General features: G+C 43.4%; 1 protein-coding gene and 1 long non-coding RNA gene across 3 annotated transcripts; one reads left to right on the top strand and one right to left on the bottom strand.

The window, feature by feature from the left end:
• Window positions 1–448: 448 nt before the first annotated feature.
• On the top strand, window positions 449–6,693 carry LOC120305172. The gene is made up of 3 exons (XR_005555946.1): window positions 449–510; window positions 3,238–3,407; window positions 5,228–6,693. It is a non-coding gene; the product is annotated as an uncharacterized LOC120305172 (long non-coding RNA).
• A 3,547-nt stretch (window positions 6,694–10,240) lies between these two features.
• On the bottom strand, window positions 10,241–19,240 carry LOC120305171 (zinc finger protein 239-like). Of its 2 annotated transcripts, none has more exons than XM_039336605.1 (3): window positions 19,131–19,240; window positions 12,167–12,292; window positions 10,241–11,412 (listed from the first exon to the last, which is right to left on the bottom strand). In XM_039336605.1, exons 2-3 carry the CDS (start codon window positions 12,207–12,209, stop codon window positions 10,484–10,486), a joined length of 972 nt encoding a protein of 323 aa, XP_039192539.1. In that variant the 5' UTR covers window positions 12,210–12,292; window positions 19,131–19,240; the 3' UTR covers window positions 10,241–10,483. The 2 variants fall into 2 exon arrangements, with proteins under 2 accessions (XP_039192539.1, XP_039192540.1); XM_039336606.1 differs by having other exon boundaries at window positions 19,174–19,225.

Raw genomic sequence — 19,240 nt, 5'->3', positions numbered from 1 at the left:
CCAGCTTTGCTGGCTGAGGAATTCTGGGAGTTGAAGTCCACAAGTCTTAAAGTTGCCAAGGTTGAGAACCCCTGCATTAGTGGATTTTATTCCCAGCCCCTCCCATATCTCCATTTACAAGTAGTGTAAGGAAATTTTACAAACTCCAGAGCTTTACAAACTTAAGGGTTTTTGGACAAGTTGTTGGAAGCCTGGTTAGTGGTGCTGGGGGAGGGGGGGGCTCAAATACTTTCTTCAGAGTCACACATTGTCTTACTTTGGGCTCTAATTTTTGTGTTGAAGGAAAAGTCTTCATGATTCAGTCCAAGCTGGGAATAAACAACATGGTGACTGCTTTAGAAAGAAGGTTGCAATTTATTGAAGAGGAGAGCCAATAGGAATTGTCCAGGCTGTCTCTGCTCTGCTGAGCCCACCAAAGTCCCATTCTGCAAATGCTGCTGCAAGTTGTCTGCAGTGAAGGCAAGCTGTCTGGCAGTTTCCACCCCTCCCTGCTGAGCAACTACTAAAAATGTAAGTAAAAGAGGGCCAGGGGAGGGAGGTGGGAGGCCGGCTCTGTCTCTGCCGCTTGCCAGCTACGCCTTGGCCAGCGCAGGGAGCGGCACCACGCATGCGCAGTGTTCCCAGGCAGGGAAAGTCCTCGACTTACGACCGGTTGGGGGTCGTGGCATTAAAAAGGTTGAGAATCACTGCTCTGGAGCCTTTTGTTTGGAGTTGTTCCTGTGGCATGAACTTTGATCTGAGTCTGTCTTTCTGGTATTCTGATGGTGGTGGGTTAATCCTATTATGTCCCAAAGGTCATATCCTGCTTCCCTGGGGCTGGGGCTGATGACTCTTAGATTTTTGATGTGAGGGGTTGTTGATTCTAGTGTGGGAAGTTAGCGCCCCCCCCCCCAAGAAGGAAATATTAAAAGGGCAAAAAAATATATTTCCTCAAAGGATCTTAAAGAGGCAGAAAAGCATGCCCAGTTTTTTTAATATCCCCAAGTCTCCCTTCCCCCAAGCAGAAACCAGCTCTGTAGAAATTAGGAAGTAAACCATTGAGGAAGATTGAAGCTAGAAGATTAAGAAGACAAAGACACCTAAAATCTACATACCCCACCCAAACTCTAAGATAGGACATAGGATTAACCCACAGATGCCAAAGGGCACACCCAGACTCAGGTCAAAGTTGATGCCACAGGAACAATTCCAAACAAAAGGCTCCAGAGGGTATAAAAACCCATTCCCTACATGTGCTCTCTTTGTTTTCTTCCAGAGCCATCTTTCTGTCTGGCTCTCCTCTTCTATAAACTGCAACCTTCTTTCTAAAGCAGTGGCCATGTTGTTTATTCCCAGCTTGGACTGAACCATGATGTATAGGGGGGGAATTAATAATAACTTTTACACAAAAATGCATCTATGTGGTAGTTAGGAGTTTAAAACAACTTGATGGCACATAACTCATTATAGCAAAGAAGTGTCTATTCCAGTGTTGGAACGTTGGAAACTAAGATGTATGGACCAACTCCCAGAATTCCAGATGCTAGAATGATGGCTGGAGAATTAAGATTTTGTCTGTAGGGGTGTTGGATCCTTCTTTGTACTTGAAAAAAATTCTGAAATTGCTGTTCCAGTTTAGCTATGGGTTTTCATTGAGGTCTCCTCACATTCCTACTACAGGAACTGACTTATGATCACAACTGAGCCCAAAATTTCTGTTGATAATCAAGGCATTTGTTAAGTGAATTTTGCCCCATTTTACAGCCTTTCTTGCCACATTTGTTAAGTGAACCACTGCAGTTGTTAAGTTAGTAACATGGTTGTTAAGTGAATCTGGGTTCCCCATTGACTTTACTGATCGTAAGGTCGCAAAAGGCGATCACGTGACCCCGGGACACTGCAGCCATCATAAATGTGAGTCAGTTGCCAAGTGTCTGAATTTTGATCACGTGACCATATGGATGCCACAACAGTTGTAAGCATGAAAAAAGTCACTTTTTTCAGTGCCATTGTAAGTTTGAACGATCACTAAACGAACTAATGTATGTCGAGAGCTACCTGTATTCCGTGCCCTGCATGAACTGAGTTTTGTGGCCTGTCCTATTTATAATACAGGTAGTCCTCGATTTACAACAGTTCACTTAGTGACCATTCAAAGTTACAGTGGCACTGAAAAAAGAAATGTATGGCTGTTTTTCACACTTACGACTGTTGTACCATCTCCATGGTCATGTGATCAAAATTCAGACAATTGGTCCCTGACTCATATTTATGACAGTTGCAGTGTCCCAGGATCACGTGATCCCCTTTTGCGACCTTCTGACAAACAAAATCAATAGGGAAGCCAGAGTCACTTAGCAACTCCGCTACTAACTGAATAACAGAAGTGATTCACTTAACAACTGTGGCAAACAAGCTTGTAAAATGGGCCAAAACTCAACAAATGTCTCACTGAGTAACATAAATTTTGGGCTCAACTGCAATAGTAAGCTGAGGATTACCTGTATATTTTTTTTGTAATTGGCCTTAATTGCCAACTACAGAAGCACCAGGAAATCAAAAGCAGGAAATGAACCAAAAAACACACACCCAACATCAGGAAATGCATTACATTTAATTCGGCTTCATTTCAGATCAGGTAGGTGACTTCAATCTGACATTTTTCTGGTATGCAGTTATTGCATTTCCCAATGCTGACTGTTCTTCTAGGAATTCAGAATACAGGTAGTCCTCCATTTACAATAATTTGTTTAGTGACCGGCTGAAGTTACAGTGGCATTGAGAAAAGTGACCTATGACCATTTTTCACACTTAACACCGTTGCAGCATCCCCATGATCAAGTCATCAAAATTTGTATGCTTGGCAACTGGTTCATATTCGTGACAGTTGCAGTGTCCCTGGATCAGGTGATCTATCCCCTTTTGCAACTTTCTCACAAGTAAAGTCAATGAGGAAACCAGATTCACTTAATCTGGCTTCCCCATTGACTTTGCTTTCAGAAGATTGCATGATCTGGGGGGACACTGCAACAAATATGAGTCAGTTTTGATCACATGATCATGGGGATGTTTCAACATAAGTGTGATAAAAAGGGTCGTAGGTCACTTTTCTGTGCCATTGTAACTTTGAATGGTCACTAAATGAACTGTTGTAAGTCGAGGACTATCTATACTTATCTTGTCCTGCTTTGTGGTATGTACTCTCGATCTAAATAAGTTTCAAAGGGAAATTGTTGTGTGGTTTGTTTTTTTTTAAAGGATGTGTTGAAGTGAGAAGACTTCAGACTTAAATTGTTTGGACAAAAGGCAACTGAGAACCGAACATGACTGAAGTCCCAGGGAAGCTGACTGCAAGGCTTAGAAGAGGCAAAAAGGAAGTGCTTCTTCACACAATACATAACTGATCCGAGGAGTTCGTGTCCAAAGAGGTAATGATGGCCATTTAGTTGGGTAGCTAAATGCAACAAAGTTGGGTAGCTAAATGCAACAAAGAGCAACAAAGATGATTAGGGGACTGGAGGCTAAAACATAAGGAACAGTTGCTGGAATTGGGTATGTCATGTTTAATGAAGAGATGGACGAGGAAGGACATGATAGCAGTGTTCCAGTATCTCAGGGATTGCCACAAAGAAGAGGGAGTCAAGCGATTCTCCAAAGCACCTGAAGGCAGGACAAGAAGCAACGGATGGAAACTAATCAAGGAGAGAAGCAACCTAGAACTAAGGAGAAATTTCCTGACAGTTAGAACAATTAACCAGTGGAACAACCTGCCTCCAGAAGCGGTGAATGCTCCAACACTGGAAGTTTTTAAGAAGAGACTGGACAGCCATTTGTCTGAAATGGTATAGGGTTTCCTGCCTGAGCAGGGTGTTGGAGTAGATGACCTCCAAGGTCCCTTCCAACTTTTATTATTATTATTATTATCTTTAAAAAGAGACAGTGTGGGCCAGAGATAAAGGGGCTGGGCTGGGAGCAGGAAGACCTGGTTTTTACCCAAAGGTGCTTTTTTCATGAGGCAACTGGATTTCCTTGTTTTTCTTTGAAGACGTTTCACTTCTCACCCAAGAAGCTTCTTCAGCTCTGACTGGATCCTTCCCTTCCCCACCATCCAGTCAGAGCTGAAGAAGCTTCTTGGATGAGAAGCAAAATGTCTTCAAAGAAAAACAAGAAAGTCCAGTTGCCTCGTGAAAAAAGCACCTTTGGGACAACCATGACCTGGACATCTGAGAATCTCCATTAAACTCGGGTTTTAGTTGCTCCTCAGACCGGAAGACCACTTGGGTCAGCCCTAGAGTCAGCATAGGGTAGTGGCCCTAGACTAGGAGTGGGGAACCTTGGGTTTTAATCTCTCCATTGCTACCAAAGATCCCTTGTTATTTGGAGCCAGTTACAGGTAGTTCTCAACTTACAACAGTTCACTTAGTGACCTTCAAAGTTACAATGGCACTGGAAAAAAGTGACTTACGGCCATTTTTCACACTTAAATGACCATTGCAGCATTCCCAGGGTCACATGATTTACATTCAGATGCTTGACAGCTGACTTACCTTTATGACGGTTGCAAAGTCCCAGAGTCATGTGATCCCCTTTTGCAACCTTCTGACCAGCAAAGAGGAAACTAGATTCACTAGATTAACAACCGTGACCCTAACCCAGGGGTAGGCAACCTTGGCTCTTTTATGACTGGTGGACTTCAACTCCCAGAATTCCTGAGCCAGCCATGCTTAGGGGAAAGGGAGAAGTTTCCAAGCTGAGGAATTCTGGGAGTTGAAGTCCACGAGTCATAAAAGAGCCAAGGTTGCCTACCCCTGCCTTAACCGAACAACTGCAGTGATTCATTTCATATACGTGACAGGAAAGGTTGTAAAATGGGGCAAAACTCACTTAACACAGGTCTCACTTAGCAACAGAGATTTTGGGCTCAGTTATGGTTGTAAATGAAGGATGACCTGTACTAATAAATTACATAAGATAAGATGAAAAATAAAAATACTTACCTCATGCAAGCTGGGGAATTCTTGCAGTTGAAGTCCACACACTTTAAGGCATCAAGGTTGAAAAACGCTGTTGTAAGGCATACAAAGTCACAACACACATTGAAACTGTGTGGAACTTGCAACATGATTCCCCTTTTGACATTTGCCTCCTTGTGTCATCCCTTTGAGATATTCCTGAAGTAGACAAAAGCTATACATAGAGACTCTTTCATCTCACATTGGATTTTTTCATTTTTTTCATATCTCCTCAGGTATGCTTTCGTTCAGAAACTTTTCCCGCAGGCCGGATACATCTGTGTTTTCTTCCGTGTGGATTCTTTCGTGATTCATGAGGTTTTATCTTCGCCCAAAACGTTTCTCACAGAGGGAGCACGTGTGATTTCTCTCCCATGTGGCTTCTTTCATGGGGATGTGAAGCTCGCTTTTTTCTTGAACCTTTTCCCATAAACCCTGTGTGAATACAGTTTCTCCCCTATGTGGATTCTCCCAAATGTTCCTTTACGCAGACAGAGCACATGTACAGCTTTTCCTGAGTGGATTTTTTTGATGTTCGGTGTAACTTGTTCTGTGCTTGAAGTTCTTCCCACAGACCGAACAGGTGTAGTAGCCTTTTTCTCCAGTGTGAATTCTTTTATGGGATTCATTGCCAAACCTTTTTCCTGCAAACGGAGAACAAATATGAATTCTACCCCATGTGGGTTTTCATTTGTCTGAGAAGGTTAGCCTCATACCTGTAGTTTCTCCCACAGACTGAACGTGTATGCAGAATTTTTCCAGCATGGCCTCTTTCATAGTGAGTGAGGTTGAACCTTTACTTGAAACTTTTCTCACGGAACACACGTGGTTAATATTTTTCTTGTGTGTGACTGCTTTCCTGTGTTAGTTCTCCCACTCTACCTTTTTTCACATACAGAGCATTTATAGGGTGTCTCTCCTGTAAGTTTTCCCATGGATTCGAGACTTTTTATGACTAAGAAGATTGGATCCTTTGTTCAAGTATTTCCCACACAATGACCATGTATGTAATTTTTCTTCCTTATGGCCCCTCCTGTGGACAGCCAGGTGACTTTTCCAGCTATAACCGTTCCACAGACCAAGCATGTATATGGTTTTTCTCCTGTATGGTTTCCCTTATGTCTCGGAAGTTTTTATGACGGAAGCCTTTTCCATAAATCAACCATTTATAGGGCATTTCCCCCATATAAATTCTTCTGTGCTGGAGAAGACCCCCGAGGACGAGCTAAAACCTCTTCCCACAGGTGGGACAAGGGTACCTTCCTCTCCCAGATGAATTTGCTCATGTCTTAACCAGACATGCCTGTTACTGAAGCATTTTGTGCACATGGACCACCACAAATATGTTTTACTCCTCTGTGAGGGATCTTGTGTGCAGTAAAGCCCAGCACGCTAAGAAAAGCTTTCATTGCACAGGGAGCATTGATATGGTTTTTCTCCTGTATGTATTTCTTCATGAATGATGAGGGGTATTTTATGACTCAGTGTTTGTACCCCATACTGAACAAGCAGATTTCCTCTTCTCTCCCCCCCCCCCCCCCGGTCTCCTTTCATGGTTAATAAGATGGGATCCTTGATGGAACATTTTTCACAGGTTGAAAATGTATGTGGTCTCTTACCTCTGTATGGCTGGTTCCATGTTTAATGAGATGTGATTTTTGAAAGAATTCTTTTCCCACAAATAAAGCATGTGTAGACTTACTCTGTTGTATGAATTTTTTCCCATGGTTTATTAAATGGTATTTCAAACCAGTTGTCGTCTTGTCATCTCCAAATGGGGCTACAAATATTCAGACAGTGCAATTCTAAATCTGGTCACTAAGTGGCAGCAATATCTTAAAATTAAGATGTTACCTAGTTTGGAGAATTGAACACTTGATTTGGCCAAGTGTAATTAAAAGGCTTGAGAAATTTTTCTTCAGTGCATGCAAAGCAACAGAATAATAACACCAATAAGAGGGGGGGAGTAAGAAAGATAATAAAGATAAATAATATCTTTACTATATGGAATGAAATATCTGCAAGAAAATCACCAAGTTCAGCAGCGAAGACTGGTAGTCTTGTCCAAATTGCAGCAGCATCCTGACCATCATTTCTTCTTACATTCCCAAGACCTAGACTCAAAACCATATCTGAGAAAGGCACTACAGATAGTCCTCAATTTATGACTACAGTTGAGCCCCAAATTTCTGCTGTGAGACATTTGTTAAGTGAATTTTCTCCATTTTACAACTTTTCTTGCCACATTTGTTAAGTGAATCACTGCAGTTGTTAAGTTACTTACCCAGTGGGTAATTGAATCTTGTTCCCCCTTTGTCAGAAGGTCACAAAAGGGGATCGATCACATGACCTCAGGACACAGCAAGTCATAAATATGAACCGGTTGCCAAGTATCTGAATTTTGATCACATGATCATGGGGATGCTGCAAAGGTCGTAAGTGTGAAAAAATGGTCATAAGTCACCTTGATGCTGTGGTAACTTTGAACCGTCACTAAATGAACTGTTGTAAATCGGGGACTACCTGTATTTGGAGTCAGTTCCCCAATGCCATCCTACAACCTGCAAGGAAGAACAGCCTGATCAGACTGTTCTTGATATGGAGGACGGAAGTGTAAAATTGCTAGGCAATTGTGTTGCTCTAAAAGGAAGAATAGGCGAGCAGGTTTTGTTGCAAAAATACCTTGGTCATAGAAAAAAGCATGATAGACCACATTAATCCTGGGAAATTGTGAAGAAGCCTGCAACCGATTCTCAAAAACCTATTTTGACATTCCAATTTCATGAACTAGACCAGGGGTGGGGAACCTTGGCTTTTGTGACTTGTGGCCTTCAACTCCCAGAATTCCTGAGCCAGCATGGCTCATCTTGGAAACCTCCCTTTTCCCCTCAGCATGGCTGGCTCAGGAATTCTGGAAGTTGAAGTCCACAAGTTATAAAAGAGCCAAGGTTCCCCACCCCTGAATTAGACCCTTCACCTGATGGGTCAACTGCAGAGGCCATGTTTGAAACATCATATTTGAAGGCCCTGACAGTCTCCTCCCCTTTCATATATTCCTGTCTGGGAAACCTGACATTTAGATCATGTGACCTCGGGAATGCTACAATGATTGTTAGCATGAAAAACAGTCATAAGTCACCTTTTTAAGTGCCATTTGAAGGGCACTTAAAGTTATAAGGGGTTATACCTCTTTTAAATATTCCTTTAACAGACATATATATATATATATATATATATATATATATATATATATATATATAGATAGATATCTATTATATATATATATATATATACACATATATATTATATAAATGGAATGAATAAGCGCGTCACCAGGAGAGTGTAAAGTAAAATACTTTAATTAAAGTATTTTACTATATTAAAAGGTTGCCAAGCTTTCGTTGGGAAAACTCCCCAACCCGTTCGCTTGATAAAAGGGAAAGTAACATGATCGGGGAATCTGCCCAAATACCAACAGACTTTTGCTCACAGAAATGGGGGGGATTTAACTTAAATATTGACCTACGAGGGAAGATGAGCATGGAGGACACCATAATGGAGGATGATTCAAACGGAGATATGAACACAAGTGCTCGAGAGAATGATGGAAGAAATCTTTACTCTGATTCCCCCTCCCACCTATCAGCTGTTCAGCCAGGAATGCTGGTACAGTCTAGGAACCAAGCACAGACGTCTATGGAACCCGTTTAAACCACCTTGTTAGAAACGGTCTCTCAGCCCTGAAGATGTTGGGGAGTTTTCCCAACGAAAGCTTGGCAACCTTTTAATATAGTAAAATACTTTAATTAAAGTATTTTAACTTTAAACTCTCCTGGTGAACGCGCTTTATTCATTCCATTTATAATTATGCCCGGGAGTCGCATTTTCACCATCATTATTGAATATATATATAAAATCTGTTGGAGAAAGGCTATTGATGTCTCAAATGTTTCCTTTTTCACAATTTAGCATTTCTTGGTTTGAGGCACAACGTATAGTTTATTAGTGAAATAACAGTTCTGGAGAGGTTTCTAAAAACCTATGATTAAAATGAATGTAAAATTTGTGTATAGCTATAGAAGTGGAACAATGGGAATTCCAATGGAAAATCTATTGCATGTACTTCAAATTTCAAAAATCTACTTTGAGTGACTTGGTGTAAGACACTTTATTACTAGTATATTATTCCATTCTTGGTTGCCAAGATGAATATCTTTTTCTATAAAATGCTGCAAAGGCATTGAATAAATGGATCCTTCCTTATGTGCTGCAAAGCTCAACAATAATAGGAAAATAATTTATCATAGAGTGAAAGAAATGTTGAAAGTTTTAATTCCATTTGACCCTGATACACTTTTATTAAAACTTTACCAAAACATGTATTTCTTATTACTAAACTGAGATTGTGTATGTTAATAGCTGCAAGAATTCTATATCTGTGGTGGCGAACCTATGGCATGGGTGCCAGAGGTGGCATTCAGAGCCCTCTCTGTGGGCACGCGCACCGTCGCCCCAATCCTAGGCCTTCAGCTGGGTTTTATAAAACCTTTTCATTTTAGGCCTCCGCCGCCATGTAAAAAAAAAAAAAAGTTCAATCAGTCAATTTCAACTTCTCACGGGGCGGGGGAAAAAAGATCTTGCAAAGTTGGGATTAATTGAACTTTTTAGTCCCATCCAGTCTGCTGTTACCACCGTAGCCATGCCCACCCAATGGGCCACACCCACCCGGCACCCAATGATGCATAAGTGGGTTCTGGGTTGCAGTTTGGGCACTCGGTCTCTAAAAGGTTCTCCATCACTGTTCTATATGCTTCTAATCTATTAGAAAATATTTTGATCCTCTCTGTGGCCTTTCTTGAGTTACAGCAAGGAGCCAACAGGGGGCTTTAGAGTACAATTACCTAAAAAACCATCATGTTTTAATGACCAATGTGAAAGTCACCTTCCATATGATAGAGTCGATATAAGAAGTGCCTCCAACACAATCCCACACTGCAGTGTGGTGGTTATTTAGAACACCAGTTCCCCTTTACCTGTTTTCCTTTTCCTTTCAATGGGTCAGCCTCTTTCCCCCAATTTCTGCAATATGCCTTCCTTTGAAGCAGCTCCCTACTAATCAGGACTGCTAAGGAGGTCGACTCTACATTTTATTTATTTTATTTTCAAAATTTATAGGGTAGCCGCCCATCTTACCTCAAGGTAACTCTGGACAGATTTGAGAAGCTTGAAACAAGGAGGGATAGACTAAGTTGGGAGATCTACTTTGGTTTTCTTTTATTAGAAAAAGAAAATTGCAAAAGATTTACAAAGCGGGCTTAAATGAATTTCAAGTTTCAAGTCCCAGAACACTGTCCTTCCAATTCCTGGTTTGCTTTACTTCCTTCTGCCACTGCAGGGGCTGGCAGAACTTCAGCTGTGTATCTCTCCCTGCAGGGAGAACACGTCGTTCTACCTGTGCTACCTGAGCCCCAGCCGATGGCTTTGCGGCAGCCTTAACAGGCGTAGGATTTGTCTCCCATGTGCATCTTCTCGTGCCTGATGAGATGCGACTTCTGCCGGAAGGTTTTCCCGCAGACGCAGCAGGCGTAGGGCTTCTCTCCCGTGTGCGTTCGCTCGTGTTGGCTCAGGCTGGACTTGAAGCAGAAGCCTTTGCCGCACAAAGGGCACCTGTACGGTTTCTCGCCCGTGTGAATTCTTTGATGTTTGATAAGCTTAGAGCTCTCCTTGAAGGACTTCCCGCAGTCCGAGCAAATGTAGGGCTTCTCTTCCGAATGAGACCTCTTGTGTTTAATAAGGCTCGAACGGTTATTGAAACGTTTCCCGCAGACCAAACACTTAAACGGTTTCTCCCCGGTGTGGATGATTTTATGAGCCATCAGCCACGAGCTCTGGCTGAAGCACTTGCCGCAATCCGAACAGGCGTAAGGTTTCTCCCCCGTGTGGGTCCTCTCGTGCGCCAGGAGGTTGGCTTTGCGGTTGAAGCTCTTCCCGCAGTCCGAGCACTGATAGGGTTTCTCTCCCGTGTGAGTTCTCTCGTGCGTAATGATGTGGGAACTCTGGCTGAAGCTTTTCCCACACACCGAGCACTTGTAGGGTTTTTCTCCTGTGTGGGTCCTCTCGTGTTTGACCAGATAGGAGCGCTGCTTGAAACTTTCCCCACAGAATGAGCACTTGTAGGGCTTCTCTCTAACCATGGATTTCTGGTCGTTAAAGGAGTCTGGGATGCTGCTGGTACAGCCTGGGCCTTTTCCACAAAAGGAAGACGCTTCTACTGCTGCTTCTGAATGGCTCCCCTCCTCGACCATAGATATCCCAGGAAACTCATACATGTTCTCCTCCAGCAAATCCCCATTGAATTCCATATAGTCAGGCCGCACCATCCAGCAGGTCGCCACTTCGGGCTCCGTCACTTCCCCGTTGCCTGCAGGAATAATAATAATAAAAAAGCAGCCAATGAGATCACAAGAATACGAAAGATTCCATATCCCATTGGATTTGTCTGCTCAGTGGCTATTTCCACATGCAATACAAGTCAGTGAAGGAACCGGGGCGTTACGTGAAGCAGCTAATCCAGCAAGCACTAGAGCAGCAACTCTCAATCTTAGCAACTTTAAGATAGGTGGACTTCAACTCCCAGAATTCCCCAGCCAGCATGCCCAAAGGCTGCCCAATCCAAACGTAAGACACCCTTGAAAGGGTTGGTGACTCAGTGGGATACAGGTAATCCTTGACCATTTGTTTAGTGACCAAAGTTACAACACTTAAAAAAGTGTCTTACGACTTAACAACCCTTGCTTGGCAACTGATTCATGACGGTTGTGGTGTCCCGTAGTCATGTGATCATCTTTTGTGACCTTCTGATGTGACTTTGGCTTCCCCATTGACAATTGCTTGGGACACCGCAATCGTCATAAACAGGAGCCAGTTGCCAAGTATCTGAATTTTGATCACGTGATCATGCCGCAATGGGCGTTAAGTATGAAAAATGGTCATAAGTCACTTTTTTCAGTGTCGTCGTAACTTCAAACGGTCACTAAATGGACTGTTGTAAATCGAGGACTACTTGTGCTGAAGTAAGATGTAGTTCCCAGGACAGAGGCAGCCTGGGTGTGAAATGAGCAAGACATTCCCTCTTATTCTTAAGGGTTTTGGACCAGCTGCCCAAATTCTCTTACCCAGCAAGCTGGCATTTTCATCCTCTTCTGGGACGGCCTCCATGAGGACTTGGATCTTCACAGACTCACAAGAGAATGTTGTCCGTCTTAGCAGAAGCGGTTGTCTCTTTCTCCACTGCCCAATGCCTAGAAGAAAAATGAGAATACCATGAAGAGACGTGTATCAATTTCTGCCCAGTCCTGCTAGGTCAGGGGTTCTCAACCTTGGCAACTTTAAGACTTGTGGACTTCAATTCCCAGAATTCCTCAGCCAGCTTTGCTGGCTGAGGAATTCTGGGAGTTGAAGTCCACAAGTCTTAAAGTTGCCAAGGTTGAGAACCCCTGTGCTAGGTGGAACTCAAAGCAGCCGCACCATGATCACATGACAGGAACTAGAACCAAATTTCTCTTAATATTTTTCAGATCATTTTTCTTTAAAAAAAAAAAATCTCTATTTCTAATGCTTCTGCTTTTCCATTCCAGAATCAAATCTGAAGGCATTTAAAGATCCCTAAGAACACAGTAGTGCCTAAGATGCACTGGTGCTATTATTTATATATTGTTTAAAGCAGTGTTTCTCAACCTTGTGTGAACTTAACTCACAGCATTCTCCCACCAACACGGCTGCTGGGAAATCCTGGGAGCTGAACTCCACACATCTTAAAAGTCGCCAAGGTTGAGAAGGACTGGTTTAAAGTATAACCATGATTGCGACACTGAAGACCTTTAGCTGACAGGCAACACTTACTATATAAGCATTAAGTTTCAAAAGAACATCAGCATTCAGCAACACACCTTCTGCTTTTCTCCATCATCCTAGGAACACTTGAACCGCCCTTCCAACTCCGCAGTGTCTCCTTTTCCTATACTTTCCACATTTTTTTTTTCCATTTAGCAATCGGCCCCTGCAGGAATTCTCTACTGCTGTGACAATCAGACGGCGTCAAAATGGCAGGTGCAGCCTTGTGATGCAAGCCCTGCCTCCTTTGAACAAGCATTGCCATTGGATGCACAATGCAAAAGGGGCGGGGCTCCAATGCCATGCTTGCAGAGTTGATGCACATTTCCCCCCTCCTGTGCAGGTAGTCCTCAACCTACGACCACAATGGAGCCCAGAATTTTTGTTGCTGAGCGAGACATTTGTTAAGTGAATTTTACCCGATTTTTACAATCTTTCTTGCCACAGTTGTTAAGTGAATCACCGTAGCTGTTCATAACATGGTTGTTAAGCGAATCTGGCTTCTTCATTAACTTTGCTTGCCAGAAGATCGCAAAAGGTGATCACATGACCCCCGGGACACTGCAACGGTCATAAATCAGTTGTCAAGCATCCAAACGTGTGACAAAGGGTCATAAGTCATTTTTTTCAGTATCATTGTAACTTTGAATGGTCACTAAATGAACTGTTGTAAGTCGAGGACTACCTGTTCTCCTTGCAAAGTTGGGGGTCACCCTTCTTCTTACTCAACTGCTGACTGGCATCAAACTCTCCTTTGAAGAACATATTTCAGTTTTGGGGGGGGGGAGAAACCACCAAATAACTTCATGATTATTTAAACCTGGACATCTAGATTTTTTTTTCCTGCTCCTCTGATTTCTCTGTTGTTCCAAGCCCAGCAGCTTCCACCTTTAGTTCGGGCTCCCTTTCCTAAGCTGAAATGAAATTTCCTATTAGTATGGGCTTTGGGAGGGTTTCACAAGCTTGGATACAAAAAGGTGTGCAGAGCAGAGCCACAAAGATGATAAAAGTGCTGGGAAGCTAAATCATATGATAATAATAATAATAGTAAAGTTGGAAGGGACCTTGGAGGTCATCTAGTCCAACCCCCTGCTCAGGCAGGAAACCCTATACCATTTCGGACAAATGGCTGTCCAGTTTCTTCTTAAAAACTTCCAGTGTTGGAGATTCACCGCTTCTGGAGGCAGGTTGTTCCACTGGTTAATTGTTCTAACAGTCAGGAAGTTTCTCCTTAGTTCTAGGTTGCTTCTCTCCTTGGTTAGTTTCCATCCGTTGCTTCTTGCCCTGCCTTCAGGTGCTTTGGAGAATAGCTTGACTCCCTCTTCTTTGTGGCAGCCCCTGAGATATTGGAACTCTGCTATCATGTCCCCCCTCGTCCTTCTCTTCGTTAAACTAGACATACCCAATTCAAGAACGGGGGGGTGATAACTGTCTTGGGGGGCTGTCAGAGAAAAGGGCTTATTCTCCAAAGCACCAGAGGACAGGACAAGAAGTCATGGATGGAAGCTTGTTAAAAGATAGATTCAACCTAGAAAGAGAAATTTTCTGACAGTTAGCACAATTAATCGATGAAATAGCTTGCTTCCCAGAATTCAGGGTGTTCCATCAGTGCAAGTTTTACAAAAACAGATTGGACAACCATTTGATAGGGATGGATAGTCTTCTGCCTTGAGCAGTGGGTTGGGCTAGAAGACCTCTGAGGTCCCTTCCAACTCTATGAATTCACTACCTTAAAATATATGCATATTTTAGAAGAGTAGAGAGACGGTCTCACAGAAAAACATGATTAGCAAAATAGGAGCCCAGGAAAACAAGAAAACGTGAGAAGGAAAGTTAAGACTGTCTTTCCTTGATGCTGTTCAATATAGGAGGAAGGAAACATAGTCAGACTTTCAAGATTTTGTTGTTACAGCCTAGATCAGTGATGGTGAACCTTTTAGAGACCGAGTGCCCAAACTGCAACCCAAAACCTACTTATGCATCTTCAGGTGCCAGGTGGGCGTGGCCCATTGGGTGGGTGTGGCTGCGGTGATAATGGCAGACTGGGTGGGACTAAAAAGTTCAATTAATCAATTCCAACTTTGCGAGATCTTTTTTTTTCCCCCGCAAGAAATTGAAATTGATTGATTGAACCTTTTTTTTTTTTTTGCACACGGTGGTGGAGGCCTAAAGGGAAAAGGTTTTATAATACCCAGCTGAAGGCCTAGAACTGGGGTGACGGCGCACGTGCCCACAGAGAGGGCTCTGCGTGCCACCTGTGGCACCCGTGCCATAAGTTCGCCACCACGGGCCTAGATAAATAAAATGGAATCTACTATTTCCTATAGTGTGTATTCCCCTACCTGGCCTACCTTGAAAAGCTGATATATATTTACTGACATCATTTTTATGAAACCGCAATTACATTTAGCTTGATATCTGATAACTTCACAGAAACCATGGATGTGATTATTTTGCAGCAACGTGGCCTGCTGTTCCCCACGGCACCTTTTTCAGCTTCCCAGCTGAAAAATACTTGCTATACCTCAAGGTGTTTCATTTAAATAAAATAATTGGCTTCGTTTTCAACCTAATTGAAAACGTTCAATCACCTTCGTTCATCACCTGATTTTGTATGGCATATACTTAACAGTATAGAAAGAAGAGAAAAAGGGAGCCCAGTTAGGTAGTAGGATATATCTGACATTGCCCGTCCCTGAAAAGCTAGGAGGAACCAATCTGTTTACAAGTAATCCTCAAATTATGATTTATTTAACAACCATCTGAAGTTACAACTGTGCTGAAAAGTCACTTGCAGTTAATCCTTATACTTAAAACCAGGGGTGTCAAGCTGGCAGCCTGTGGGCCGGAGGCATCACATGCAGGCCATGCCCACCCCGGTTCCGCAAAGGCAAAAAATGTCGCAATATGTCATGATACGTCACATGACACAATTGAGATTGATACCCATGCTTAAAAGCATCACAGCCCCCCCCCCTGTAATAATGTGATCAACATTCAGATATTAGTCAAACAGCATCTATTTACAATAGTTGCAATGCCCTGGGGACACATGTTCACATTTGCTATCCATTATTACCTTAATTGCTATCTATTAATCCATTAATTGCTACCCATTAAACCAGTGGTTCTCAACCTGTGGGTCGGGACCCCATTTGGGGTCGAACGACCATTTCACGGGGGTCGCCAAACAACGCAGTCTGCCATTTTTTTCTCCTTTTCCTTAGCTGTGCTACTCCCTTTTATTCTATTGGCTTTTGAAAGCTAATAGAATAGACTCTCTTGAATAGAGTCTAATTCTATTGGCTTTCAAAAGCCAATAGGAATTGTCCAGGCTGTCTCTGCCCTGCTGAGCCCGCCAAAAGTCCCATTCTGCAAACGGTGCTGCACCAGTTGAGTAGTCCTCGACTTATGACTGGTTAAGTAGTCCTCGACTTACGACTGGTTGGGGGTCGTGGCATTAAAAAGGTTGAGAACCACTGCATTAAACCATTAATTGCTACCCATGAAACCATTAGTTGATGTTTGCTATCCATTTATTGCTATCTATTAAATGGAATTATTTCTATTTAAATAATGCTGTATACAGGCAGTCCTTGACTTACAATCACAACTGAGCCCAAAGTTTCTGTTGCTAAGTGAGACATTTTGTTAAGTGAATTTTGCTCCATGTAACAAACTTCCTTGCCACAGTTGTTAAGTGAATCTCCCCAGTTATTAAATTAGTAACAAGGTTGTTAAGTGGATCTGCCTTCCCCATTGACTTTGCTTGTTCAGAAGGTCGTGAAAGGTGATCACGTGACCCCGGGACACTTCGACTGTCGTGAGTCAGTTGCCAAGCCTCTGAATTTTGATCATACGACCACGGAGATACTGTAATGGAAGTGTGAAGAAGGGTCATAAAATCCCTTTTTTCAGTGCTGCTGTAACTTTGAATGTCACAAGTGAACTGTTGTAAGTCAAGGACTACCTGTATTTCTAATATGGAAAAGACTTTTTCATTATCATAATAGGACCCTATTATGCTTTTTTGGCTGTGGTATTCTGAGAGTTGAAGTCCACCTGTCTTAAAGTGGCCAAGATTGAGAAACAATGCAATAGTGCATACAGACAGCCAGATTTATTTTAATACCTTCCAAAAAATGTACAGACAGATTTGTGGTTTTTGTATTCAGAATACAGACTTATGATACAGAATTCAGCTCTTTACCTCTATGTTAGACTAAGCCTGGTCACTGTGACCTTAAGATATATTGACTTCATATAGAAGAGAAATTGCAATTCCTTGCTTCTAGTCCAAAGATAAGAAATCTAAATGCAATACGAAATCACACAATATTTAGAAGCTGTTTCTAAGCAGATATGCATTCTTGGTCAATATGCTGTGCAAGCTGCAAGGATTGACTGATAAGCAACTGGAAATGATTGGGAATCAGGAACAAACACAGCATCAAGTGGCAAGGGGGTGGTGGTCCAAGAAGAGTACAGATTGGAAACCAATCCAGACCAGCATTCCTATTGGCTAACCAGATGCTTCAAAGAGAAATACTTTCATTCTTCTTTTCTTGATAAACTTATGTAGCAAGTCAATTGTCAATATCAGAGTTACTAGCCACTGAGTCTAGTTCAAACTAGCCATGCAGTCTAGGTTAATGAAAAGAAGGACTAGGGGTGACATGATAGCTGTGTTTCAATATCTAAGGGGCTGCCACAAAGAAGAGGGTCAATCTATTCTCCAAAGTACCTGAAGGCAGGACAAGAAGGAATGGATGGAAACTAATCAAGGAGAGAAGCAATCTAGAACTAAGGAGAAATTTTCTGAGAGAACAATTAACCAGAGAAACATGCCTCCAGAAGTTGTGGATGCTTCATCATTGGAGGCTTTCAAGAAAAGACTGGACAGTCACCTATCTGAAATGGTGCAGGGTCTCCTGCTTGAGCAGGGGGCTTGACTAGAAGACCTCCAAGGTCCCTTCCAGCTCTATTCTGATTCTATCTATAGCAGGGTGTCAAACTGCCGGCCCACGGGCCGGTTTCATCATACCGGAGCCACACCCACCCCAATGCCAGCAATGGCGAAAAAGCTCCGATACGTCGCGCAACATCACGTGATGTCGCGAGTTTGACATGCCTGATCTATAGCTTGCCCTGCCACTGTTGGTAGAGATGTGGTTTTCTCCTGATAGTTCCTTGATTAGGGCATTGTTTTTTGCTTCAAGCTGTTAAGGGGACAAACAATAAAAAGCCAACAAGCATTCTAACATTAAACAATATCTTCATCAAAGAACAAGGAGAAAACCACATCCCCACCAACAGTGGCAGGGCCAACTACTGCATATAAACAGCAAACCACACCCTCCCTCACACTGATGCTGTTACCTAACTGGGTGCTGAAATGTCTGAAAGAAGACAACCAAGCTCAGGGAGCAGCAAGAACTCCTCAAAACATTAAAATGAAGTAAATTAAAATGCAGTAAGGATGACAGACAGATCTTTCAGACAGGGAGGGGGGAGTGAATGTGCAGAAGAGGAGTTCCCCCCCCCAACCCCAAGAGGACCTTTTTCCCATTACTGCATAGGTTGATATCTCCTCCTCTTTCACTCAGGGAAAAACACAGAGGTTGCAGGCCAAACCTCAGGAGAACCAACCTGCCTGCCTGCAAACTAATGATGGGTGAGAAAGGCCAGGGGTCCAGCTACATTCTCACATGCAGCTATTATTGATACATACACACACACACACACACACACACACACACTTAAGCAGCGAGCCAGGACTGATGTGTCAGGCGAAACCTGACAGATCAGCCAAGCCAAACCTGATCATTCCAGACCTGGATGGGAGACCACCAGTAAATCCAAGGTCGGCTCCGCCTGTCGTAGCGCTTAGAAAACATGGACGACTCTTTGAATCCCCCCCCCAGGAGGGCAACGGGGGGCGATCTTGACTTTCGCCTGCCCGATTCCGCCTCCTCTCCAACACCCCGCTCGGGTGGGCCCCGTTTTTTCCCCTCCGGAGGCAGAGCAAGACCTGAAGCTCCCGGGGGAATCGGGAAAAACGGGAAGAGACAACCCGAAAACAACATGGACGCGCATCCACGGAGTCCCCCCCCCCCAAGCCCTGCCTCGCCTCCCCGCTTTGCAAAACCGGGCCCGGAGATATGGATCTTCCCCGCTCCCGCTGCGGGCTTTCGTCCCCCGTTCACCCGCCCGGGGCGCCTCCCTCTCGGCTCCCCCCGCGCTGACCTTCCCTCGCCGCTGCCGGGCGAGCAAGGATCGGCTCGCCCACCTGCAATCGCCGCCACCCGCGGACTGCACGGTCCGCTCGAGAATGGAAAGGGGGCGGGACAGGAAGA

This window comes from Crotalus tigris, unplaced genomic scaffold (genome assembly GCF_016545835.1).
Source record: "Crotalus tigris isolate CLP2741 ecotype Arizona unplaced genomic scaffold, ASM1654583v1 scf7180000017666.379230911805:20528666, whole genome shotgun sequence".
NCBI classification, from domain to species: Eukaryota; Metazoa; Chordata; class Lepidosauria; order Squamata; family Viperidae; genus Crotalus; species Crotalus tigris.
The sequence above is the reverse complement of the archived record's forward strand: the minus strand, read 5'-3'. Positions and strand labels throughout refer to the sequence as shown.